The sequence below is a fragment of the Caretta caretta genome, chromosome 9, assembly GCF_965140235.1.
Source record: "Caretta caretta isolate rCarCar2 chromosome 9, rCarCar1.hap1, whole genome shotgun sequence".
Classification (NCBI taxonomy): Eukaryota; Metazoa; Chordata; order Testudines; family Cheloniidae; genus Caretta; species Caretta caretta.
The window spans coordinates 87,960,466-87,987,844 of NC_134214.1; the positions used below are offsets into that span (position 1 = coordinate 87,960,466).

Here is a 27,379-nt window from a genome sequence, read left to right on the forward strand (position 1 = left end):
AAGACAAGTCTATAGATGCCATAAAATATGAGAAAACAATAGAAACTAGTGGTTGCTGTTCTAACAAAACCAAAATAATTGAGACTGGCGTAGTCTGGTTAAATACACAGAAGGCCTGATTGTGATCTTTTATACCAGTGTAACAATTGACTTTAATGGAGCTACTCATGACTTTTGCCAGTGTGTGATCACAATCAGGCCCAGATTAATATATAAAACAAAAGAAGGGTGAAGTAAAATTCTGTTATGTATATTGAAAGAAAAATCAATTAATGGCAGAACATCTCTCTCTAACTGCGCATATTGCAACAACTTTCAAATCACTCTGACAAAGTAGAATCCATTTTAGCTACTGTGGTGCGACACCATGAAAGGGTTAATTTATAAAGCCACAGTCTCTCAGGTAACAACTTTATGCCCTCAGGGTGTTGTCATCCCTGTGACCTCCTGCAGTGTGGGAGACTTCACATTCAAATCTCTTCTCCACATGAGGCAGAAGAGGAAATTGAACCAGGGTCCATAGCACCCTCAAAGAGTACCCTAACTACTTTGCTTTTCTCAAAATACCTGAAATCAAAACAAAAAATGTCGGATCAAAATGCAACATTTAGTTACAATCCAACTCAGAAAATCTTGATTCGCTAAAATAATCAAAAAATTCTGCTTTCAGTTTGACCCAAAACCCTTTATTTTATTTTTTTTGGCCAGCAAAAAATCCATTATTTGCCCAGCTCTACTCTACTCTATCAGGAATCTAAAACAGTATGTGTGGGGTTTAAAAGAGTGTATATTATGCTGACCTCTGACCCTCACTCCTACCCCAAAAAATGATTCTGTGAAAGTGCCTTTCTGTGGTTCAATATCAGCTGTGTCTTCATATTAGTCCAGTTTACAGATAAATGTATTTTTTCCATGAACTGCCTGTTCTGTACTGGAATCTGAGAGTCACGTTATATTCATTCTTTTTACCAACATCACTAGTAGTAAACTTGCTGCAGGCCAGTAATAATAGCTGCATACTATCAGCTAATTGTGCGCAACTCCATGCAGTGGCTAGTCAGGTTGATGCTGAAAAGTTACATATTCTAATGATATACTAGGAATTCATGGGAAAGTATAAAAAAAACAAGGAGGACTTGTGGCACCTTAGAGACTAACATATTTATTTGGGCATACGCTTTCGTGGGCTAAAACCCACTTCATCGGATGCATGCAGTGGAAAATACATTAGGAAGATATGCCACAAGTACTCCTCGGTTTTTTTGTTGATATAGACTAAGAAGGCTACCGCTCTGAAACCTGGCATTATGGGGAAGTATGTAAGTTTGTTCTGTACAGCAGTGCTATTTCAAATATCTGGATAGTCATGCTGTGGGTCTATCCACATTTCTATTATAAATCCATAGTCACCACTTCTTAGCTGTTCAGTCTTTAACCTGCACTGAAGTATTGCACAGTGTATGAAGTATGAACACTTTTTCATGTCCTCCACACCTGGTTTTTTTTTTCATGTTAAATTCTACTTTTCTTATTGCAGACGTGCCTGTGTAATTCGAGGCCAGGTGGTAGCATTCGATGGAACAGCGTTGGTAGGAGTGAATGTCAGTTTCCTACACCACAGTGATTACGGATACACCATCAGCCGACAGGATGGAAGGTGGGACATTTTCATCCCTGGCCTCTCATTAGTTGAGATTGTTAGTCTAAGGACCACATGCCACCTTGCATCCATGCACAAAATTTCCACTGACATCACTTTTTACTTTGTAGATTGAGGGCAGTATCTGGTCCTCCGTTCAGGCAGCATATGTGATTAGAGTTTTCTGTGGTAGGGTGTCCAGTTGAAGGAAAGGAAGCATGAAGACAGTGAAAACCCATGAGCCCTAAATAATAACAAAAATATTGTGGAGACCTTCAAACACATAGGACAATAAGAATGGCCATACAAGTCGGACCAGTGATCCATCTGGCCCAATATCCTGTCTCTGATAGTGGCCAATGCAACATGCTTCAGAGGGAATGAACAGAACAGGGCAATTTGAGTGATCTGTCTCCGTTCATCCAATCCCAACTTCTGGCAGTGAGAGGTTAGGTGAACCTGGAGCATGGGGTTCCATCACTGACCATCTTGTCTAATAGCCATTGAGAGACCTGTTCTCCAGGAACTTAGCTAATTCTTGTTTGAACCCAGTTCTACTTTTGGCCTTCACAGCATCCCATGGCAGTGAGTTCCCCAGGTTGACTTCATTGCGTGAAAAAGTACTTCCTCATATTTGTTTTAAACCTGTTGACTGTTAATTTAATCAGATGACCCCTGGTTCTTGTGTTGTATGAAGAGATAAACAACACTTCTCTTCTCACTTTCTCCATACTATTCACAGTTTTATAGACCTCTATCATATCTCCCCTTAGTCATCTCTTTTCTAAGATGAACAGTCCCAGTCTTTTTAATCTGTCCTCATATGGAAACTATTCCATACTCCAATCATTTTTGTTGCCCTTCTCTGCATCTTTACTGAGATGGGGCGAATAGTACTTCACATGGTATCAAAGTGTGGGCAGACCATGGATTTATATACTGGCATTATTATATTTCTATCTTATTATTTATCCCTTTCCTAGTGGTTCCTAACATTAGTTTTTTTGACTGTTGCTGCACACTGGGCAGAGGTTTTCAGCTAACTCTCCCTAGTGACTCCAAGGTATCCTTCTTGAGTGGTAACAGCTAATTTAGCCCCCATCGTTTTGTATGTATAGTTGAGATTATTTTTCCAGTGTGCATTATTTTGCATTCATCAGCGTTGAATTTCATCTGCCATTTTGTCACCCACCCTCCAAATGTAGTGAGATTTCTTTGTAACTCTGCAGTCAGCTTTGGACTTAACTATCTTGAGTAATTTTGTATCATACGCAAATTTTGCCACCTAACTGTTCACCCCCTTTTCTTGATTAGATCCGGAACGCATGGGATCAGAATGTGACAGTATTACTGTTAGATTGCAGTACTTCTGTATTTTGAAGCTGTGCATATTATCAAGCTCCTTGATATCTCTGTCCTGGGGTTTTGCATAGTTGAAATTACACAGGATCCCCCTAGTTTCCCCTCCTTCACTCCTATCTTACGGTGAGGAGGTCAGAAAATGGCTTCTTCTGAAGCCGTAAAGATCACTCCTTTAGCTGACTGATGGTAGCAGAGCAACACAAGTATAAAATGTGGATCTTCCCCAAGGCTAGAGAATGGCAAAACAGCTACTCTGCAGCCATTATTGCAACATTATGGCTCCAACAGTATCCGCTTGTCCCTGTGCCCCACTTGTGCAGGTCAAACTCCTCCTGTCCGCCTCATGTCTTCCACATGGCATACAGAGAACCCCTGGCAGAATGAGCTGAGTTCAGTATTACACAAGAGATATGTTCCCTGTAACCTGCCCTAAGGACAAGGCCAGTTCCATTGCATTTAGGGACCTCCACTTGCAGGTGTGGAGCCATGATTTCCCCCAGAATTTTTGGCTAATGCAGGAGTTTGACTGTTTGAAGACTTTATGGTCATTGACCACATTATAAAACTTATCTTCTAAAAGGTAAGTTTCCAAGATTTGTATGTAGCATAGCTTATTTACAATAGTGAAGAGAGTAATTTTATTTACCTTATTTTCTTGATTTTAAAATTGCAGTGTTGTAAGTTACTAATTATCATTTTTTATCTACACTACTCCTGACAGAGTTGTTGCATTAAAATATGTTACTTATATTTTACTCTGAGAGTAATCTGTGTCATTTGGGATATGTGATGAGATATGCATAATTAAGTCTGACTTCTTATCACTGTTTGTTACCATCAAAGGCCTCCATAATATATGCATTCAATAATACAGTGAGTGAAATATCTATTTACATTACCTTATATTACCTGGCTGTAGATGTCAGAATCTTGGAAAACTGAGACACTATGTACCTTGCTTTCTGTCTCACACTATCTTCGGGTGCAAATCTGCACAGGGTTATTCACAGTTGCTCCTTGAGTATATCCTGTAGTGGTCTGCCATTGTACCACATCCAGGAGCTGATTCAGTTCTCACTAAAATTAATGGGAAGCTTTCCCAAAATGTCCACACATTGAATAGTAGGGCTGCAATCCCATATGTTTCTTGAGCATACTCCACCTCTTCATCTTACTACTCGCAAAACAGGAAAAAAGAGTATGTTGGAGAATGAGGTGATTGTGAGGCCCCAAGTCAGCTACTTCACGTGCTGGGTACACACACAATCTGAGTAGCAGTCATTGTGTGGTTCAGGAGTTTCTTCACATACAGGCCAGGAGTAATTCCACACAGTTGTTAAATGTGAGTGTTTTTAGTAGGTAAACACTGGAGGAAGAGTGAACAAATTGTAGTGAAGTATCTCACCTTACATGTGATGAATTCTTGGAGTAGGGATATAGAGCGAAAGCACCACCTGGCCTCACAATTGGAATTAGAAAGATAATATTGGAGTTGTTTCACATAGCAAATTAATAGTTAGAGTGGGGTTCCATATGGAATTTTTGGTCGTCATTTGCTGCAAGCTGTGTTAATGTTGTAAAGGAAACTATAAGACAATGTGTTTTGTTTTGTCTCTTCAGTTTTGACCTTGTGGCTATTGGAGGTATCTCTGTCACCCTGGTCTTTGACAGATCTCCTTTCATTTCTGAGAAAAGGACACTTTGGTTGCCTTGGAATAGGTTTATTGTAGTAGAAAAAGTTATCATGAAAAGAACAGAGTTGGACCCACCATCTTGTGACATCACTAGCTTTATCAGCCCAAATCCAATTGTACTCCCTTCACCTCTGACAACATTTGGAGGATCCTGTCCAGAGAGGGGAACAGTCATTCCAGAGCTTCAGGTAAAAGAGAGATTTTCAAATTAACAGAATGTGTTATTGTAGAAAAATATGCTATTTGAAGACAGTAAGAATTTTTTTCTGATCTCTATTTATACCCATTGTTAATGAAACCTACATTGTTATTTGATAATATTAAGTATACATTTCTAGCATAAAAACATTTTTATTACAAAATGTAAATTATGTTGATTTTAATTACCATCTACTACATTTTCAAAATGATCTGAACCTGGCCATTAAATATACAGTCACAATTTTTCACATCCACATATTGGTATGCAAAGGTTTTAGTCCAAGCAATAGCTTATGCAAAAAATAAAATTTGGGTGCACAAATAACATAGTAAATTAGATTCCTAATCTGCCTGCATAAACATGATTGCACATGCAAATCAGAGATTTTACGTATAAAACTGTTAGATATGAAATGCTTCAGCTGCAGTTTTAGTAGTGGAAGTAGTAATACTTAACATTTAACACATGCGGTGATATTCCAGTCAGGTTGAAGTCAATGGGAGTTTTGCCGTTGATTTCAGTGGAGCCAGGATTTCAACCTACTATTTAGAAAGCTTCATACAGGTTTGGAAAAATCTAGATTCCACTGAAGTGAATGATCTTTTTATAAGTTTAGTGGTTACATGTTCAGACCCAGAAGTTCAGAGGCACAGGTTAGGGTTAGTATTTGATGGACATCAGTAAATGCCTGACTGTCTTCCCCTCATTCCTGGAAGTCCTGAAAGTGCTGCTGTAAAAAAGGACACTGGAATACCCTGATTGCTTCCTGCTGTGATGATGTTCCCTTCCCAGGGCTGTACTTCTGGGAATGACATCAAAGCAAGGTTATTCAGTGCTATAGATATTTTGGAGGTTATCTGTGGGTCTAAATATTTTCCATCCAACCTTTTCTGTATTAAAAAATTGCATTGCTCCCTAAAAAGGGCCTCATTAATTTCTTTATTAGATAGAAAACCCTTCTAGTTGAATTCTGTCACTTTCGCCTGTAAGTAACGATAAAACATCATACTATCTCAGCCTTCTAGTGGCTGTGCTGTGGCTGTATAGTTACATTCCTGTCTCCACTGAATAGAATGGGATAAACTAATGGGCACAGGTTAAAAAGAGCTGATACAAGGTAGTAAAAGAACTATGTCACACCCTTCCACATAAGAGATTCCAGTGTTTCTTTTACTAGCCAAGTATCGGAATTGCTATATACAGTTATCACATGTCAGGGTGCAGCCCAAATCAGCGAGAAGTTGTGTCATCACTTGTCCTCTAACCCTGAGTGCCTTAAAATGCTCTACTGCTGCAGCTTCCTGTCTGGACGCTCCCAGCCAGCATACAAGCATGCTCTGGGTATCTATATGATAAGCAGCCCTGGTTCAGCAACTCTGACTCCAGCAGCCTGTTTGTTACATCATAGCCACACTTAGGTCTCCACCAGACTTAGTTACTACCAGCCAAGTGACCCCAACATACCCCCAGTCCTGAATTTCCCCAAAACCATCTGCCTTGAAATGTCCAGCCCTCTACTGGAACATTTAGGGAAGTAATATGGTCTCTTGCTCTTTAAAGAGACAAAAACACAGCAGTGTATTGCTTTAACTGGAGTTGACAATCCCTTCAATTCAGACACAGTACTGGGATGGTTTAGATTAAAAGTAAAACAAGTTTATTAACAAAAAGAGAGGTCAAATGTAAAGGATAAAGTCAGAAATAGTTACGTGCAAATAAAAGTGAAAAACACTTGATAGGGACTAAAACTTAGCAAAACTACAATCTTGGTCCAAGGTAAGATTCTTAACACTCCTTCTACCAGCAAAATAACTGACCACACTCTTGGTCAGCATCTTCCACAAAATCCAAACTTCTTGGATTCTTTGTAATCTTAGGTACAGGATCACTTGGGGTTCTTTGCCCCTCTCTTCTATAGTCCATAGAACTTTTGAAATATATTCTTCTCAAAGTCCAGTGCCCCAGCTGTGAGGAAAGATGCCATTGAGTCTGATGGAGAAGGTTCCATGCTGATTTTTTCCTCGCTGGTGCTTTCTACAATTCAAGTTAATCTATCCCTGCAGTCTCTGATATGCCAATGAATGGCCACTTGACTGTGATCGCCAGTTGTCTGTGATTGCATTTTCTGGAGGGAGGCATCAGCCTTTCCTTTGTCTGGAAAAACCTGTTTACCCACTCTCCAGATTTGTCTAGTTTAAATACATTTTAGTCCCATATTTCCTTCCAATTTCTATAGTCTTTTGGGTGTTTGCCATACATATACCACACAAGAATATTAATGATCAGTGTGTTGTTGGTTTTCCAATGATAGCTTACACAATACCTATTAGACAGAGATTCTGACAAAAGTGGCACTGGGATGCTGTTAGGGTCACAACAGTATATTCACTGAGTAACTGCTCCTAATCCCCTGGTTTGGGATAGAAGAGAGCAAAATACTAAAATGTACTTTATATGAATATCTATTACTAGTCCCCTGTTTTAGAGGAAGGAAAGTTTAGAACCTACTGATGTCAGATGCATGACAGAGGAGGCAGCTGGGATGTCAGCAGGAAGGACAGGGAATAATCAAGGGATCAGCAATTCCCTGCCAACAGCACATTTCATATGTTGAAACAACAAGTGCTGGCAGACCTCCAGTGGTACTGCAGTATTTCTGTGACAGTGTTGTTATAGCTATACGGTAATAGAAGGTGTTTGAAACTGAAACGATTTGTTATTAAGGAAACAAAAATTGAGCTGGAATAACCAGGAAAAATAAACAAAGCACCATTTGTATTTTTCCAGATTGTGTTGATTTAACATTGTGGCAGACTGGCTCATTAGTAATGATATGAGACATGCTAAAATCACAGCCTGCAGCATTTAAATTTACAAAACAGGATCAAATTGTGAGTGGGCCTTGCATGAGTGTAGCAGAGAGTGTGCAAGGAGTTTTCCTCATTCCCTTGCACGCCCTGCACCAAGGACTGCCACAACAGCATCGCCTCCATTCAAGGAAGCACAAGGGCTAATCCCTCCTAGTAGCCTCCAGCGCCCACATATCTCAAAAGGTCAAAGCCACGACACCTTCCGCCTCCTACCAGCCTGTAGTCTTTGCTGTCCCCCTGCACACTAAGTAGCTCTGGAAAGGATTGTGATGCTCAGGAAGGCATGGCTCCTTCCTGAGGTCCCTCTAAGATGGAGCAGCCAACCCAGGGTAGTGCCTTAAACACACAATATGGCCCAAGGTGAGTTTAAAATATGTATTTATTTAATTATTGTTAGGTCCAAAAATTAATTAACCAAATGAGATGTCCTCTCCAAAGTCAACCTGCAACTCTAGGACAACTGAGTTTAGTGGATTTAGACGAGATTAGTACTCAAGAGAATAATTGTTATCACAAATTTGACCAAAAACTTAAGGCAAAAGTAATATTTTGTGCAAACGTTAGAGACAAAGAAGAGTTAGAAAAGAGATGGGGCCTCCTTAACAAAGTATAGACAAATTACCTGTTTTCCACCTGTGTGATCTTTCAGACACTGTGCAGCTTTGGATGATGCTGAAGATCTTGCACTATTCCTGACCAAAATATGCCGGGCAGAGGCAGGGCAGGGGTCAAGGAAGTCAATTTTCAGTGGTGCCTAGGTTTCTTAGAAAACATCATGATTTGGAATACAAAACTTTGCCCTTTTCCTAGGCATGAATATCATTAATAACAGTGTGTACAACTGTTGGGTTCTTCTAGGTGGTCCAGGAGGAAATCCCAATTCCTTCTAGCTTTGTGAAGCTCAGTTACCTCAGCGGTCGAACCCCTGGATATAAAACCTTGCTCCGCATTATTTTGACACATGCAGCCATCCCTCCTGGAATGATGAAAGTGCATCTTACAGTTGCTGTTGAAGGGCGGCTAGTTCAGAAATGGTTTCCTGCTGCTGCAAACCTGGTCTACGCGTTTGCCTGGAACAAGACAGACATTTATGGACAGAAGGTGTCTGGTCTGGCAGAGGCAACAGGTATGTTGAGTTACTTCAGTGTAATTAGTAGTAGTAATACATTTGAAGGAAAAATACTGTTTACACTTCTGCTGATATATAGTGTATCTAAATTAATTGCAGCTTTAGCCAATTGGAATGTGATTATCTAGGAAGCATTTTTCTAATTCCTCGTGTTTCTCTTTTTAAAGCCACATTTCTGGGGGGTTTTTGGGGCATCTCTAGTTCAAAAGTCTCTTTCTCCTATCTCATAATGGTTACATACTAGTGGGTACCTATATAGCTATCCCTGTGTTTGTAATGTACATTCTCACTGTGACCTTCAGTGTGTCATTGCCTCCGTCAATTTTTTTTGGCAGTGACTTTTAAAATATCATTTCCAGTTAGAATTTACTAAATGCTAACTTTTAGGTATCTTTGCTTTATTATATTTGATGTCTGAAGCTGTTAACTTCTTGACTTGTTATTTCAAAAGGTGTACATAGAAATCATCCATACTTTTTGGGGTCCTTTTATTTTAGTTTTTTAGATTTTAAAGTTATCCAAGTAGTGGTCCCTGATTTATGACAGAATGCTTCTATGTGAAAATACTATAACTGAAGTAAAATGCATTTAATTTATCCAAAGTATTTTCACATGAATTTTGCTATTTGATCTTGAATGTTTTTTATTATTTTTAATCAAGGATGGTGTATTGTGTTTAATGACCTGCTATTGCAAACACTTCCTATCAGTGTATTTACTATTCCGGTAGTGCTTACTATTGTGAGTAGTCCAATTGAATTCAGTGGGATTTCAGTAGGTTTTGAAGTCTGTGGAGCTACTCACAATGATAAGTGTTTGCAGGATCAGACTCTAAAATATTAAAATAATTAGGGGCCACATTCTGCCACTTACAGTGAGTAATATCTTGCTCCATAAGTAGTCTCATTGACATCTGCAAAGGATAATACTATGACTATCCGCTCTTTCAAATGTGTGTTCAAAAGTGGACAAATGCTATCTTAGGGGAACATTATTCACACTGTACAGCTGATGTAGAGATCTACCATAGAGTAAAGTCTTATTCAGTGTGAGTAGGAGTGGCAGAATCTCTCCCTAACTGCTTATACCATATAGATTCCTATATCAACTTGTATAACAAAGAATGGAATTAAATGAGTTGAGATTTCTCTTCTGAGTTATAACCTATTTGTTCATTTTTCCATATGTACATATAATATAATAGACAGCAACAATATTATGGAATTTTGTTGTTATAAAATGTAGGATATCTGAAAATGACATGAAATAGCAGTAAATATGTTAATACTAATAAATATAGTACAGAACAGTTAAATATGCTAATTCCCTTCCAGATTATTTGAAATCCAGTAATCATGAAGTCCACCCTTGTCCAACATATTTCTAGACTTTAAACCAAATAACTATGTTAGAGATGTCAGAAAAAGGTACATTGAGTTGCTAAATCCTAAAATGAATTCTAGCAAATCATTTATCAAGGGAAACAAGAATAAAACCGGTCCATGAAGCACTATAAAATAATGCCTATTTATTTATTTATTTATTTGCGGTTCATAGTCTGATTTCATTTAAAGTTTATTTTAATTATGCTTCTTGCAAAACAGAAGCAAGAATCTTTATATGTAAGTGCATTGTTAACTTGGTTTGTAAGATTCCGATAAAGCCTTATTTAATTTGACAGATCGGAGTAGTCTGGGACCCTCTTCTGCATTCATTATGTGAATTTTGTCAAAATAATTCCCTGTGTTGGTGTATTACCAATATTTAATAATACATTCTGCTCAGACTTCATTTTAATTACATTAAATTACAGCAGATTGAAGTCCTATAAGCTCAGGAATATAACCATCTGTGTTTAATATTATAAACCCTATAAACACTTTCATTTTTCTTCAGGATTATTGGCAACAATTACATAATGATTTACTATAGTAGTCTATCCAGAAAAAGTGGTCTCTTAGAAAAAAACAGACTTTCTGAAGGTACTCATATGCATGGAAGGACCTGGAGTTTTTTGGTGGGGGTTTTAGAGAAATATTTGGTGGCATTTCCCTACTCTCCAAGTCTTGCACATTGAAGAAAGTTCCTGATCTTACATCTGCAGCAGAAATTATAACAACAGAGTTTCTTCTTAAAATCGAAGGGTTAGAAAAAATATATAATAGTACTCCTCTCTCTGGAAAAACTGGTTCTAAAAGATTTTTTAACAATGGAAATAAAACAGAGTTTAAGCATGTGGCTCATTCTTAGATATATAAAGTTAGCGTATAAAAGGGGGTATCCAAATGCTACTAGCCAGAAGGGCCAAAGAGAAGAAGACAATGAAGTTGTGACTGAGCGGATAATGAGCTTTAGGAACGTTTGGCAATCCAGAATTTCAGATGTGGGCAGAGAATAGTAGAAGTATTACATTGTCACCCATGATCCTAGCATGTGCTCCATTATAGACATCCAGGAGCAGATCTTCAGCTGGTATAAACTGCCATAGCTCCATTAAAGTGAGTTAAACTCCCACTGAGTTCAATGGAACTATAGCAGTTTACACCAGTTGAGAATCTGCCCCAGAGGGTGTCTGCAACTCTGGACTATTCCTTAGCATTGTGGACAGTATGTATGCCTGACCTGGGCTGAACTTGTGAAGTGTATGACTGAAGAAAAGACCCTATAATTTAGGTGATAAATTGTCAGCAAAGTTGCTTCATACTAAAATCTTCTCTTTTCTCTTCCTTCTTACATTAACACCTAGAAAAGCACTTGTTCTGATATTGACACTTGATGAATAATCCCAGTAACAGAATGGCAGAGGCAGTTTTGGGAGAAATAATCAGTGCTGTGGCCAAATCTGTAGATTCAGAATGAGCAGTAGTATAACAGCAGTGTTGTTTTAGCTGCTGGGGCCTCTTTAAATTGCAAAGGATGGACAAGGCAGCTGCTGGGTCCATAGCGTAATGAGCTGATGCCTGTAAAGCTTTGAACATGCAGCGACATTAACAGGAGGCAAGGGAATATGAATTCAGGAGTCAGAAAGTTTAGTAGCAAAAGCAGAGGCTTCTTTTTGATAAACTGATGAGAAGCTCCAGAGAGTAGTGGGAAAAGTCTGTTATGTTCCGATAAAACATTTTCCTTACAAACAAGCCAACATATCACTTGCTACAATTATGACACAAGACCTCAGGTTTGAAGTGGAGCACCTAAGGTTCACTGGAGTTCTAGAAAGAGGGGGTAATTGGTGACAAATCACTGCCAACATTCTTACATGTATCAAAGGAAAAAGATGAGTCAAGTGGAATTCAATCTCCACCCTCCCTCCTTGAACAAAACAGGACTCTTTTAATTTAGCAATAGTTCATTTAGTTAAGGGAGATGCTATTGAGCAAGTTGGACAAATTTCACTGGGGAAAAAAAGATACACACATGCAAAAGCCAGTACATAATTGATACTATAGGGATAGACTTAGAAGAAACTGTACTTTGAAACTAAGGTAACCATGACTATCAAAGGAATTGATAATCTCTCAGACTTTTTTGTAGCCTCAAACAATAAAAATCAAAATCAAATGCAGGAGCCAGCATAGGAACCTCATTACTGACAGGTAGATATAAAAACTGGTATGGAAAAAATAGATAATACATGAAAGAAAAACAGTCTAACATCTCATCATTTGTTTGCAGTGTCAGTAGGATATGAATACGAAACTTGCCATGATTTTATTCTGTGGGAGAAAAGGACAGCTATCCTGCAGGCTTTTGAGATGGATGCTTCGAATCTGGGGGGTTGGTCCATAAACAAACACCACATATTGAATCCACAGAGTGGTAAGTCCTTCAGTTATCAATCAGATATGTTGGACAGGAATATATTTTCAAGATGGTGATGAAGAATTTAGATGTTTAACTTTTCATTAAACATTTCATTAATGTTTTATTCTTGGAGTGTGCAACTTTCTTTTTTGGGAACTGCACATTTATCCACCCGCTGAAAATATTTTTGTGTGTGTCTTAGCTATCAGGCATAAATAAAAATCATGTAAATGTATTTTTTTCATTAGGCTGGATAAGAGAATACTAATATAGGATATAGAACTTTATACCTCTAGGTTGTTGTTTTCAATCCAATCTAAGATAGTAGGGATTGAATGTTGCTCCTGTTTGCTGGTCTGTGTGAAAAGAATTGATGGTGTGTTGTCTTCTCAGTGGACAAGTATCTATGCCACAAACTCACCGCTATAGCTGGCTTTAATTAGCATAATTATTGGCAGTCTCACCAGTGGAACTAAGGATCAAATATGCATAGAAATTGAGCTAAAAACTGGTCTTCTGGAAGTGGTGCTTCCATTCGGTATAGACTCATCTGGCCAGGACAGTGTGCAAGCTTGAACTGCTGCTCACTCGGTATCCAAGCTGTGGATTAATAAAATACTTTACTCTCCCGATCAGCAGTCTAGCACCTTTCACAAGCACACACACACACACACAAAAGCAAAGAATCTCCTCATTTATTTTGCCCTCCTGATTTATGCCCTCAGACAGTGAGACTTTAATCTGTTTTCTAATACCTATTATTTTATGGTTTCCACCCAATCAGCTATAATTAGGAACTATTCTTAGTGGATTTAAATTATCAAATTAATACAGTTACAGTGAGTTACAGTATTGAGAATGAATATGAATTTGCAAATAAATGGACATGTTACATTCCTTGGGAGAGAAAAACCTAGGATCACTGTCTCAGCTGGTGCAAATCAGCTTAGCACTAGCTTCAGTAGAGCTCTGCCAATTTTCCAGCTAAGAATCTGTCCACTAAAATCTGTTTCCAACTGCAAATAACTGTAACCCAGATTTATGCACAGATGTAAAGCTGTCAGGATTTCATAAATTCTGATGTCAAATGTACAACTGTAGTGTAAATATTCCAAATGAAAAAGGTCAGGTTTAGTTTGTAAATTATCAAGGTTTTGATTTGAAATAGTTTGACATTTTAAGTAGTGGTTCTTTCATACCCACCTTACTGGTTTGTATAGATTGACTTTTTTTAAATGCCAGGTGTTGACATTTAACACAAAGAGAAATCTGACCTCAGTCAGTCCAGCCCCCCAGCTGTGAGCCCCATAGTCCACATCCTAGTGCCAGTTTGCCACTTAAAAAGTTTAGTTTCAAAACTGAGTTCTTGGGAATGCTTTCTTTTATAGCTCCAGTTTATATGAATGTCTGACCTTAGCATTTACTGTAATGCCGCCCCTTCTAATTCATCACACAGACACTAAAATATTTATGAGACTTTATACAATACACAATTATGAGTAGTAAACATTTGAGGTTAAATTGTGGCTTTTCAGCCACTTCCTAGAGCACAGGGCACATAAGGATGAACTGTCCATTGGTCGCTCCCACAGATACTGTTCATGAGCCACAGTTTCTGCAAATGCTGGGCTGCGTAGTCCCAACAAGCCTTTTACGTCCTTTGAAAGGATGCAGCCTGTGCTAACCTCTTCTGCCTGTTAGCACTAACCTCAAGCAATCCTTGTGCTTTGTGACTGCAAGAATTCTGAGTGACTAACCCTTGTACCTAGATTTTAAGTGGGGATGGGAAGCTTCTTCTGCCTTCCCTCCCACCTTACACATCTGCACAGAGCTCGGCAAGATCGAGACTTAAACTAGAGGCAATTGTTCTCACCTTTGTCCTTTCTTTACAAAGGCACTGATCCAGGAATGTATGTAAGCACATGTTTAACTTTAAGCACAACTAGTGCCAGTGAAGTCAATGGGCCTACTTATATGTGTAAAGTTAGGGCATAGGCTTAAGTACATACCTGAATCAGGGCATAAGGTCTGATCCAAAGCCTACTGAAATCACAGGAAAGACTTCAGTGCAGTTGATCTTGATCATTCCCATAAAGCTCCTGCATGTGAACTGTCAGAGAAACTGCTTTAGGGTCATACTAGTCAAATATGGGGAATTAATTATTAAATCGTAGAATTCATATGCCTACCAAAGTAAAATATAGTCCCACAAATAGATGACAAACTAGATATTTAAGTTCATTAGCAAAAAGCTCCAAAATAAATAATATATCACTTGATCTCAGCCAAAAGGTCAAGAAAAGGTCTTTGGTTTCAGCCATGCAAAACACAGATTTTAAACAAGGGTAAGGTTGTGATTCAAACCTAAAACAGTCACTGTAAAATTCAAGCTTATGCTCCATGTCAGTGTGAGAGAAATGAAAGGCATAAGTGTGGAGTAGCCTTCTCAGGAATTAATTTATTGAGATCTTTTTGTATTTAATTAAAATAAAGCATTCACTCTGCAGGGATGTAAGTGTGAACCTTTCACGGGTATGGAATTTACTTTCTCTTTTTGAAATGCTGTCACAATCCAGTTAATCCAAACTACAGGAATAGCATTGGGAACACAATTAAAATGTAAAAAGTTATGGTACTTTACTGCAAATAGTCCTTATGTAACTTTCATTTCACCTTAACATTAAAAACACTTGATTTGATCAGCTATACACATATATTTCAGTTGATTAGAGCTGCTGTTGACTGAATAATATTGTATGCATATTAGAAGTCTGAGTTGTTGATTCTTCAGTTTGATGTTTTTGTCATGATTGCAAGTGGCAGAAATAACTAAAAAAATTGCCTAACTTTTTTTTTTTTGCTTATCACTGACAGAAAAATAGCATGAATTTAATATGACCTGAACCTATTAGCAATAGTGGGGCTTTTTGTTGTTGAATGGAGTTTGCTGAGGCAATCTGATGAGGCATACACTAGCCATTCTAGCCATCCCTTCTTTTCAGCTAGTGCCACACACCTTTTGGGCTTTCGTGGCCCTGGGTAGGCCCACTGATGGAGAGGAATTTGCAGTCCTGCCACTACAGCCTTCTCCCCCAGCAGACTTTCTGCCATTAGAACCCTTCTACGGGGTCTTAAGAGCTGCAACAGTTAGCTTGAGTTACTGTATTTGAGTTAATCCACTCAAGCTAGCCTAACTCAAGGGCCTAGCTTGAATGAAAGGGTAGGTCTATACTGTGATAAAAAACCCACGTCATCAAGTTTCAGAGCCCAGGTCAGCTGACTCCGGCTCATGGGGCTTAGGCTGTGGGGCTAAAAATAGCAGTGTAGCTGTTCAGGCTTGGGATGAAGCCCAGGCTCTAAGACCTTCCACTGTCGTGGTCCCAGAGCCCAGGCTCCAGCCTGAGCCCGAATATCGACACTGCTACTTTATAGCCCTGCAGACTAAGCCCCATAAGCGTGACTCAGCTGACACAGGCCAGCCGCTGGTCTTTTATTGCAGAGTATATTTTCCCAAAGCGACCATGTTGTGAAACAACTCTCAAGTTACACAGCATGATTGGATGAGCAGTTGATGAGTTGCTTTAACGGGAGCTGCTGCATCCCCACTACTTTACCAGCTCTAGCATCAGCAGCACTGGAGGTTCAAACCACTTCCAACCCCACTCCTGAAGGGCTAGCTAGCTTGAACTTAAAGTGCCACTTAACTCAAGTTAAAGATTTGTGTGTGTGGACAGGAGTTGGGTGAGGGACAAAACTCAAGGTGTACCTCAAGCTAACACTATGATGCATACCCCATGATGCAGTGAATCCCCCATATGTGTTACTTAGTGAGATTCAGAATATGGATATTTACAAGCACAAGTTTAAATTCCATAACAGAAAAACAGTGAAAATATATACCTTTATGCAGAAATACATTTCATGAATCTGTTCCCAGCTCTAAATCTTATTGATACAAACATTGCTTTAGGCAAACCATAAGACATACAAGGCATCTTACTATTCTAGGAAGTAAAGGCCTCTTTTCTTTCTGTAAAGATATTTCATGATTGATTGTGGCATCCTTGAAGTGAAAAGCCTGTCCATCACTCCCAGTTGTCTCCCCACATTCTCCCCTGGAAACCCTGACTTTTTAAACACATACTCTTTTTGAGCCAATAAGTGTGTTGTATTAACATAGATAACTGATCATATTTTCCTCTCAGTTACACTGAGGCCATGTTTATTGTCCCCTAGTTTTCTTTTTCTGATTCAGAAAACAAGATTTGATCATTCTGGATTCCTGATGATTCTATTCTGAAATGTTTTTCATCAAAGTTTTTTGCCATTTTTTCCAACATGCAGAATCTTCAGACTACTTGTCATAATCAGTTAACAAATACACATGTACATGCTAGCTCCTGAAGGCATAAAGTCCTTTTGAAATACCCAGACAACTCACAAATGCAAATGAATACCCCAATAACCAATATTTTCAGTGTATCCTTTGAAGTGGATTTTTCTTCAGATGGGAGAATGTGTTGAATGAGTTTTTGTCCCTTTTAAAGGGACTTTATACTTTGAAGTTACAGATACAGTAACTCTGGCTCTGGTCTAGCAAAGCACTGATTGAAGCCAGAAAGACTACTCGTGTGTCTAAAGTTATGTACATGCTTAAATTGAATAAAAGCAAAACAAACTCTCCCGAGCCCTAATTATATATTGTTTGTCTGAAACATATAAAAAATTGTCTTTACATTTTTAGCCTCAAACACAGGCCAGCATTTCCTGTGAGCTCGGTGATTTTTACTGGTGGGAGGGAGGAGACATAAATTTCCATTGATTATACTTGCATATATCCAAGCTCCTTTTATATACCAACCCTAAACTCCAAGGACAGAGATGTATTCCGACCCTTGTTGTTCATAAATAAGTTTGAAAAATGGATTCTGCTTTGATATCGGCATAAAGCACCACCCACTGGCTTCCAAGGGGAATTTTCACTTCAAACTTATTTGCAAGCCACAAAACAACTTCTAAACAAGGGGAACTGTGAGCACTAGATTTGGACCACCATCGTACTTTAAGGACAATCTAGAGTAGCCAAATGTATCCCTTATCCGCCATCCAGCACAAGCAGGTTTCCCCTGTTTATGTCTAAAGGTATGTCGACGCTGCAATTGGAAGTCTGATTGCAGCATGTGTAGAATAATCGCGCTGGCTTTAATCTAACCAGCATGAGTGCCGAGAGCCGTGAAACCATGGCAGCATGAGCTTCAGAGCGCACACTGACGTTCATACTGCCATTGCTTTAGAGACGTTGGTACTTGTGCTAGTTAGGTTTGTGTATGTCACACCTCTAATTGCAGAGGAGATATACCCCAAAATTCCTGAATGCTTAGCACCCTTTTGGCTTCATGCATGCATAATACTCATTGCCTTTGATTCTGATCTAAATTGCACTGTATAAATAAGGAGTAACTCCACTGAAGTAAATGGAGTTGCATGGGTGTTAAACTGGTATTCTTCAATTCAGAATCAGGCCCATTGTTGTGATTCTTGGATCATTTTACATAGCAAGCAGATTCAGGTGGGCTATGGAGTGAGGTAGAAGAGATCTATCGGAAGAATAATGCATTCTTGAACTAAAATTTGATGAGAAATTGGTGTTAATAGCTGGAGCAAGGTTGAATGGTGTGGTGTCATGCATAGGCAGGTGAAACCTATTCTTGGAACAACAACAATTAAAGAAGTCTTCAACATGATCTATATTTTCAAAAGCTGAAAATAGCACAACACAAAGTTCCAGAGTAACAGCCGTGTTAGTCTGTATTCACAAAAAGAAAAGGAGTACTTGTGGCACCTTAGAGACTAACCAATTTATTTGAGTATAAGCTCTCGTGAGACTATGCTCAAATAAATTGGTTAGTCTCTAAGGTGCCACAAGTACTCCTTTTCTTTTTACAACACAAAGTGTTTATGTACATTTTTTTGTTTCAGCTTTACCCAGAAAGGGCAATATCATATACTGATACTGCAATGCCACATTGGAAGGCAAGCCATCAGTTGTGCCAATGTAGTCAGAAACTACATTCATTTGTGTTTTATTTCCTTTAATCACTCTTCTTATTTGATGGCCTACTGGGCTTTCTAATAGAAACAGGGAATTTTGGAATTGCTGTATCAAAAGAATACCTATCTTCAGTTTGAAAATTGCTATGTCTAGTAATAACATGTCATTTTGAGGGTAATTGTTAGCTGTATTGCTATATTGTTATAAAAAAATGATGTCTACCTGAGAAAATGATGTTAGTACTGGATCTGGTATTACCAACCTAATAATCGGAAAGATTTTTGAATGATATATCCTGAAGTGCAGTGCTGAAATACTGACATCTTAGAAAGCTGTTTTCCTCTTTATGGCAGGGCATATTACATTCTCACTGGTAAGAAGTTCACTCACTGGAATTACTCTTCCACTTTTAACACAGTTGTGCTGCAGTCACCAACATTTTTATACATTATTATCAAGCATCTCTTATTTAAATTTGAAAGGTGATTGTATACTGCAGTTTGATGCCCTTTCTGAAAAACACAGAGCAGTCCTGCTATTAATTTCCCTTAATTAAATATTCAAAGTGTTTAAGAAATTCATCTGCTACCCAATAAAAATGTATGAATAAAATGAATATTTACATAGTAATCCCTAAGAAATCAGATAGTACTTCAATTAATAGTTGATTTGTTAGAGTGTTAACCAATCCTGACTTCTCATCATGATCCCAGTTTTTAAAATATCTCAGAGAGTGGAGATGTTTAGAATCGGGGAAGGTTCTTAGAACCTTTTAATATACTGGTTGAAAGATCTGGCCATGCTTTACTGAATGTGTTATGTGCTTTTCTCCTGTATTGTCAAATTCAAAGATAAGGTGCAGAATATTTTAGCTGCTGCCTTTTTTTTCTGCCAGATCATTTTATTTCAGTTTTGGTGGGTCAAAGGTTCTTAAGACCTTATACCAACATTTTCAGACTCTGTGTATAAAATTTGACAACTAAGTGCTCCGTGGAAACATGTAACTCCAGTGTTCTGGAATCTGCCCTGGCTGCCTATTGGTCTCCAGGTGGAATGCAAGGTATTGATTATGACCTGTGAAGCCCTAATGGTCCGGGACCAGCCCGTCTGAGGGACCACCTTTCTCCCTGTGCCATACTACTACAGACGCAGTCACAAGGGTGCTTGAGCTGGATCCCCCTCCTTTAAAAAAACGTGGGGTAGCTAACAGGGTGTTCTCTGCAAGGGCTTCAGGACTCTGAAACTTCTATCTAACCCCCCCTGCCCCCCCTAATCTAAAATACTTTGAATTTTTAGTGATTTTTCTAGGTATGCTACACAAGACACCTCTTTGACTGGCTTTTTGGAGAAGGTTAAGGGTGTGCTATCATTTTAATAATGCTTAGATTTAATTGTGTTGTCAGTGATGTATTAGGTTGCCTACAGCCTTGGATAGGCATCTTTTAGTTATTTAAACAGAAATAAGTAGAGTAAAATAAGTTATTTAAGTAAATATAAGTGGCCTGATTTTCAGAAAAGCTGAGCACCTGAAGCTCCAATTGAAGTCAATGGTGGCATCTCTGAAAACCAGGCCATTTATTCAGATGACAAAATACAGATTTAGACACACAACTTTAGGCACCCACACTTAAAAATGTTGGCATGGTAAGAGTATATCCAGATTGTGTGTGGCTCAGAAATATTTTCTGAGAATCTTAAAACTAATTTTAACAAGCTTTTGCAGGTAATGATCCTTCCATGTGGAACAGAAGGTAGAATGAATGAAAACAAAAATGGAAGCCCTACATATGTTTGCTGCATGGTGAAAGCAGAACAGGATTGAGCACAACTTAGTTTGTAATAGGTAATATCCCCTTTTTTGTTGCCTTCATTTTTCTTCTCTCATGTTTAGGGATCGTACACAAAGGAAATGGAGAAAACATGTTCATTTCCCAGCAGCCACCAGTCATCTCAACCGCCATGGGTAATGGACACCAGAGAAGTGTGTCCTGCTCCAGCTGCAATGGCCTTGCCCTCAGCAGCAAACTCTTTGCCCCAGTTGCCTTGGCTTCTGGTCCTGATGGCAGTGTGTATATTGGAGACTTCAATTTTGTCAGACGCATCTTTCCCTCAGGAAATTCCATTAGCATTTTAGAATTAAGGTAGGAAATCTTGGAGTTTATTGATTGGTGGTCAGATCTTTTAATGTGGGCTATAAGAAATATGGTGAAATGTTTTTAAGGGACCTATGGGATTGACCAAATGTGACTGTTTATTAGAAACATGACTTCCTCACTAAGCATCAAATTTTCCCAGAAAACCTTGGGGTTACCTTAAAGTGGCCACTTACAGGGGTGCAGAGGGGAGGGTTGCCTATGTTAGGGTGTTTCACATAATTAATCAAGAAAGCTACAAGTTGAATAGTCTTAAGTCTTCCCTCCCCTATTTTTTCCTATTTAGATTTTCAAAATAGAGTAAGATTTTAAAATATTTTTTCTTAAAATCAAAATAACTCCTGATGGAATATTTGAGTTGAGGAGCAAGTATGTACATCAGCTCAGAGATAGCAATAGCCACTTTGCCTGCATGTACTGTAGATGGACAGATCAAGTTCAGAAGTACCCAAATTGTTCCCCATCTCTTTTGGAAAGCACAGCAAAGTAGAGCTGGACTGAACTTGAGATAGGCACAGGCCATGGGCATTCCAAACTAGTATCTGTCAAACCAGATGTTGCTATGCCTCCAAAAAGCTACCCTGCCACAGCTAACCCCCTATAATTGACACTTTACCCAGTTTCACTCTAAGGCACACTATAGGTCATTGGTTCTCAAAGCCGATCCGCCGCTTGTTCAGGGAAAGCCCCTGGCAAGTTTGTTTACCTACCGCGTCCACAGGTTCGGCCGATTGCGGCTCCCACTGGCTGTGGTTCACCGCTCCAGGCCAATGGGGACTGTGGGAAGGGCAGCCAGCACGTTCCTTGGCCTGCGCCGCTTCCCGCAGCCCCCATTGGCCTGCAGCGGTGAACCACAGCCAGTGGGAGCCGCGATCAGCCGAACCTGCGGACGCGGCAAGTAAACAAACCCGTCTGGCGCGCCAGGGCTTTCCCTGAACAAGCGGCGGATCGGCTTTGAGAACCACTGCTATAGGTAACACTGTAAAATTGTTCTCGTCCCTAAACGTTACCATAAAGCATGTCTCTCACTCACCATTGGCACGCTGCAGCCTGCCTCACTTAGGGCTTGATCCTACAAGGTGCTGGGTGCCCTCAACTTGTGTTGAGGTCAGTGGGAGCACTCAGCACTTTTTGGGATCAAGCCCTTACTTATACCAGTAGTGAAACACACAGAACTGTGTTCCATGTAATGTATAGAGGCCACACTAAACCTATATTACTCAACAAAACATGTGGTCATGTAACCAGCTAGCATGGTTAGAGTATGGTTGCACGTTAATTGCTCAAGATGAGGTTGGAGATATGTGTACTGTGGGTGGTGGAAAGGAAGCAACTGAATTTGAGAGGGAAGAATGAGTGGAATAGAGATGAGATGTTGAACAATTTAACTGCTTATGTCTTTATGGTCTACAATTTACATTGAGGGGATACACAAAGTTAACTGTTTTTGTATGGCTATGTGAGGTAGGGAAAAGGTTATTATTATGTTGGTTTAGTTTGTTCATTGATACTGATGTTTGTTGTTTTGCTTTTCTTATGGCTCCTGGATTGATTTGTCATATTAGGAACAGAGATACAAGACATAGGTAAGTAAATCATGGTGCAGTTATACATGCATCCAACTGATTTAAGGGGTCATTCATGAACAAGCAACAAAGCATATTCCTAAACAAAGGATTTTTTTAAATATAGGCTTACAGAAACATTGTGTGGTTAACAAATATGAATGTAAATCAAATTCAGCTTTGTTTGCTTTAGAGAAGCATAGGTTTGTTCACTTGACATGGATCACCTCCCCCACTAAACTGAAACAATCTGAGGTTAATCAGCAAGGCACAGTGTAAAGCTTTCTGACTGAAGAGTGACTAAGGTTATTGTAAAAGGTAACTCGGTTATTTTATTAACTTTTGTTATATTAATTTTGTATTATATCATAGATACGCTTGCCTAGGGAAATTGGAATGGGTACATTTTAGAAATGGAAAAATAAATAAAAGTCTCTAGAGGAAGACTAGAGAGGTCTGTAGTTTATTAACTTATGGCTAGCTTGTAACTGTGGACACTTCCCTGAGTAAGGGGCAGTGCATAGCTGAATTGCTCCATGAGCAGCCCTGAGGGTATGACTACACTGCAATCAGCAGTGTGATTGCAGCACATATAGAGATACCCGAGTTAGCTTTGATCTGGCTAGCTCAGATAGCAGGGAAGCCACAGCAACATGGATGGCAGCACGTGCTAGCAGCTTGAACTTTTACACCAGGTACACGCTCCTCCCATCCTCTCATGGCTTCACTGCTGCTGTTGTGTGAGCTAGCTCAGTATGGCTACACATGCTGCAGTCACTCTCTTACTGCAGTGTAGACCTGCCCTTGGTGAGTCACACTCTTCCCCCTGCTTCTCCTTTGCTCTGCAGAGGAAGCAAGTTACTTCCCTCTTTCTCATGGAGCATCTCAGTCCCACTGCACCCAGTATTCTATACCAGCCAGCAAGTAGTTGAGGGGGAGAAGGGAAGGGCAGACAAGGGCTCTTCCCATTCCTGCCATCCACTTGCTTGCAGCAAGGCATACTTGACAAGTAGGCCTTGCCCTCCTCACCACAGGTAGGGTCTTGGTTGAGTATTGGAGTAATAAGCACGTGTGGCCCTTACTTCCTCTGTGTGGCTAAGGGAACTGTGACAATTTCTAAGGGCCTTAGAAATGACCTAAGAAAGATTAGAAAGAACAGAGAGCAGCTGAGTATCAGGTTGCTTATTCTTTCCCTATAAACAAGCTCTTCAGCCTCCTGATATATTATTTTAAAAAGCAGGTAAATAAACCATGATTGATGCATCCCATTTTGATGATTGCATGGCATAGTAAGGAAAGTACTGTAGTAGACGGAACCAAATCCAGAAAATGTATTTTAAAATGGTATGTTTTAAGGGCTGACATGACAATCATTGTTGTTAGGTTTTAGCCCCAATCGTATTATTGAATATGATAGTTTGTTTGCTACCGTCCTTATCAAAGATATCATCTTTCAGGCATTTTACAACAAAAGCTTAATAGAAAGATATTAAAGTGACAATTCCTGGCTAATAGCATGCATCTCCACAGTTTGTTTTAATGATTGTTTCCATTTGTTATGTATTAAATCTGTCAAAGTCCTTCAAATTTTATGAAGTTGAAAAGAGGAAAATTGAATTTGTTCACTCTGGAATGACAATTGTCAGCAAAATGGCATTAATCGGGGTTTTAATTTTTGTTTCTCTTTCTGAACTGATTTTTCTAAATACCAGTGCATTAGAACAAAATACACTAGCTTCTTTGGATAGGCTTAAATCTTAGTTAAATTAAGTCACGTGTCAAACCATTTTAGTCCAATGGTTTTCAACCTGTGGTCTGCAGATCTCTGGAGGTCTGCAGACTATGTCTAAGGTTTCCAAAGGGGTCCGCACCTCCATTTGAAATTTTTTAGGGGTCCACAAATGAAAAAAGGTTGAAAACTACTGCTTTAGTCTGATACAGCATATTGGTCTCAATACCCACGTCCCACTGAAGTGCTGTCAGGTATTAATTGTAAGTATTAATTGCCTATTTGCAAAGCTATATTATTCTGACGAGCTTAAGTGAAGTGATTTGTGGTAAACTGGAGGGCATCACTTGGAGATAATACAAGCAATGAGGTTATGGAAAGTCTGTTTACAGTCCTTACCGTACACAGCTTTATTGTGGCTTTAAAAGCCACAGCCAATTTACGTTAGGAACGGGTGTGGGTGGACACTAGGCTTTCTTCCGAGGGAGGGCACAGGAATGCAGAATGCTTCCAGACTGCTAGAGAGCACAAGCAGGAGCAACCACTAACTATCCCCTTTGGGACAGCCTGAGTAAACTGCAGTTTGGAGTCAGACTACCACAGAGTGAGCTCCTGGAATTCCCCAAAGCACTGGGGAAGGTCTCATGCTACACCCTGCCTCAGGATGCTTCAAATTCATGCAGAGGGAGAGCAGGACTGTGGCCCTGCCTCCTTCTCACCCATTTTGAGGTGGGTTTGTATATCCAAGGTATGTAGGAAAGTTGTCCCTGTACTTCCCTCACAGAAGGACTGCAGCTGTAGAGCCTCCCTGCATAAGTGTGATTGTGGCCCACCCTTTCAAGGCTCATTCTTTCCTCCCCACACATCCCTCCTCCCCTCATAAGGAAAGGCAATAATCTAGCCCAACGGTTCTCAAATTTTAGCAACCCCATTATGATTTATATTTTTTGTCGACCCCCTATACCTCCCACTCGGCCCCACCCCCACTACACCTCTTCCCGCTTCACCCTTGCCCCTCCTCTTTCCCACCTCTTTCCACCCTCTCCCCCAAGAAATTGACACAGCTGTTCCCCGGCATGCAGGAGGCACTGGGATGGAGGGGGAGGAGTTGATCAGCAGGGCCAGCGGACCCCGCTGGAGTACCCTCGCAGACCCCAGTTTGAAAAATACTGATCTAGCCCTTTAACAGTTGCAGCATGCTCTCCTCCTGATGCCAGCCCAGAATGCTGACTGGTGCAGAGGGGAGGCAAGGCCATCACTCCCTCCACCTATGCCCAAGCTGCTGTGTTTAGTACATGTCTCCTTATAACTTGAACTCAGGAAGCAGAAGCACCAGAATTTTGGCTGCTGACAGCATAAGTATGCAAGGGGGAAAGGGCTTCCGAATTCCAGCCTCAACACTGTCCTCCCTCTCAAAAAGTAGCTAAAAAAGATGAACTTCAGATCGTTCCTTGAAGGTTAAAAGATTTGGGCGATTTGAGACCTGATGTGGGAGAGAATTCCAAACTCTAGGGCTACACACAAAAATTGTCTTATAGAAACTCCCCCATTTTATTTATACCATGGGGGCCCCCTCTGTAGCAATATCACATGGGGAGAGAGGCAATTTGTCATACAGACAGGTTCCAATTTCATCTAAGTGGTGGCAGAAGGGGAGGGGTGTGTGGGTAAAACTAGTAAGTTGGAGGCTGGGTATATTCATGTGATGGATTTTGTGTCCTGGCCTTGAGATACTTTTTTTGGGGGGTGCTCAGCTGCCTCCTTTTGATGACCACTTTATAGAGACTATTCTATTTTTTCAGATTCTTATACAGTGCTTATGTACATAGTCTCTGAGCACCTGCCCATTAAACAATGTGACTGGCATCTGTCACATGCCGTCCTTTCCTTCTTTCTTCTTTCCTCTCCTCAATGGGAAATTACATGTAGATTGGGTTTATTTTAAAAGGTGGAACAACACTGTGGGGTGCATGGCATGTACGTGGAGTGTGATTCCATGGGTTTGGGTAACTTCGATTTTTGGAAATATTTTGTTTATTTCACTTGAAAACATTTGAGTTAAAAAAGATTGATATTCTTGGGTGAAAGTTTTTTGACTCTGTGAGGTCAGGATGGTCCTGTTTGTTTTCTCAGCATTCTGTAATTGGGATCTAACATGTGGTAATAAAGCTGTTTATTTTCCCTCCACTTCACCAGTTGCCAAAGATAAAGAACTAAGGGAAAGGAATAATTTGTTCTGAAATGAATCACTGTTAATTTTGCTTTATTAATTTACTTGGTACAGTTTTTAACATTGCTAATTAAAAATTGTCCCAGGTTTGGATATGATTCCAAACTTCCCATATAATCAGAAGTATTTGGTTCTGCCCCATCTCTGGTAGTAATATGTAAATTCAAACATTTTAGCATTTAAGATTTTAAGCATAGATAACATCGAGGTTTCTAATAACCAGTGTATTAAACCTAATCACATGGATAACAGAAAACATATCTAAAAGGAGAGTACATAATGACCTCTAGTACTTCGTGGTTTTTACAGGATGAATAGAGTACATATATTTAACATCTTGAATTCTACTAGCAAATTTTTCCATACTGATATTTTATGGAAAATTTTTTGTTTGGTCAGACCGAGTCTCTTTTGAACTTTAGCTGCAAATACCAGAAATGGCCTTTCTTATAAAATTTTAATTAACTTCAAAATAATGACAAACTTTAATTCAGCAATTAATAGCATTTACTCATCCTTCTTCCCCCACCTCAACCCTTCTCTCAGCACCCCTTCCTTTCTCCATATCTCACATCCTTCTATTCAGTCTGTCAGTATCTCTCTCTCCAGGCCGCCTTCTCCTTTTCATAAAAGCTTATGATCAGGGTTATACTAGCCGAGTTTATGTCCTGATCCTGTGAGGTGCTGAGTACTCGATTCCTTTGGATGTCAGTGGGAGTTGAGGGTTCTAAGGACCTTGCAGGATCAGACTCTATCAAATTTATGTCACGGGCTTTTTATAATCTTTCACCAGTGGAAATAAGATATTCTAACTGATCCTCTACCAGAGGAGTTGCAGCAATGTACAAAGTTACATAGATCACAAAATAGACTAATAAACTAGAAGAAATGGAGCAAAGAATATATATATGTTCATACCCATTACCAATATAGTTCATAACGTACTTTTCCAT

General features: G+C 39.5%; 1 protein-coding gene across 15 annotated transcripts in view; it reads left to right on the forward strand.

The window, feature by feature from the left end:
* The window catches only part of TENM1 (teneurin transmembrane protein 1), a 1,415,133-nt gene that overhangs the window by 1,286,614 nt on the left and 101,140 nt on the right, over positions 1 to 27,379 (forward strand). For all 15 annotated transcript variants that reach the window (XM_075132522.1, XM_075132521.1, XM_048862940.2 and 12 more), the window contains 6 exons: positions 1,538 to 1,657; positions 4,622 to 4,883; positions 8,626 to 8,893; positions 12,569 to 12,712; positions 20,641 to 20,890; positions 22,468 to 22,488. In XM_075132522.1, coding sequence (XP_074988623.1) covers positions 1,538 to 1,657; positions 4,622 to 4,883; positions 8,626 to 8,893; positions 12,569 to 12,712; positions 20,641 to 20,890; positions 22,468 to 22,488 — 1,065 coding nt within the window. The remainder of the gene's footprint in view (positions 1 to 1,537; positions 1,658 to 4,621; positions 4,884 to 8,625; positions 8,894 to 12,568; positions 12,713 to 20,640; positions 20,891 to 22,467; positions 22,489 to 27,379) is intronic.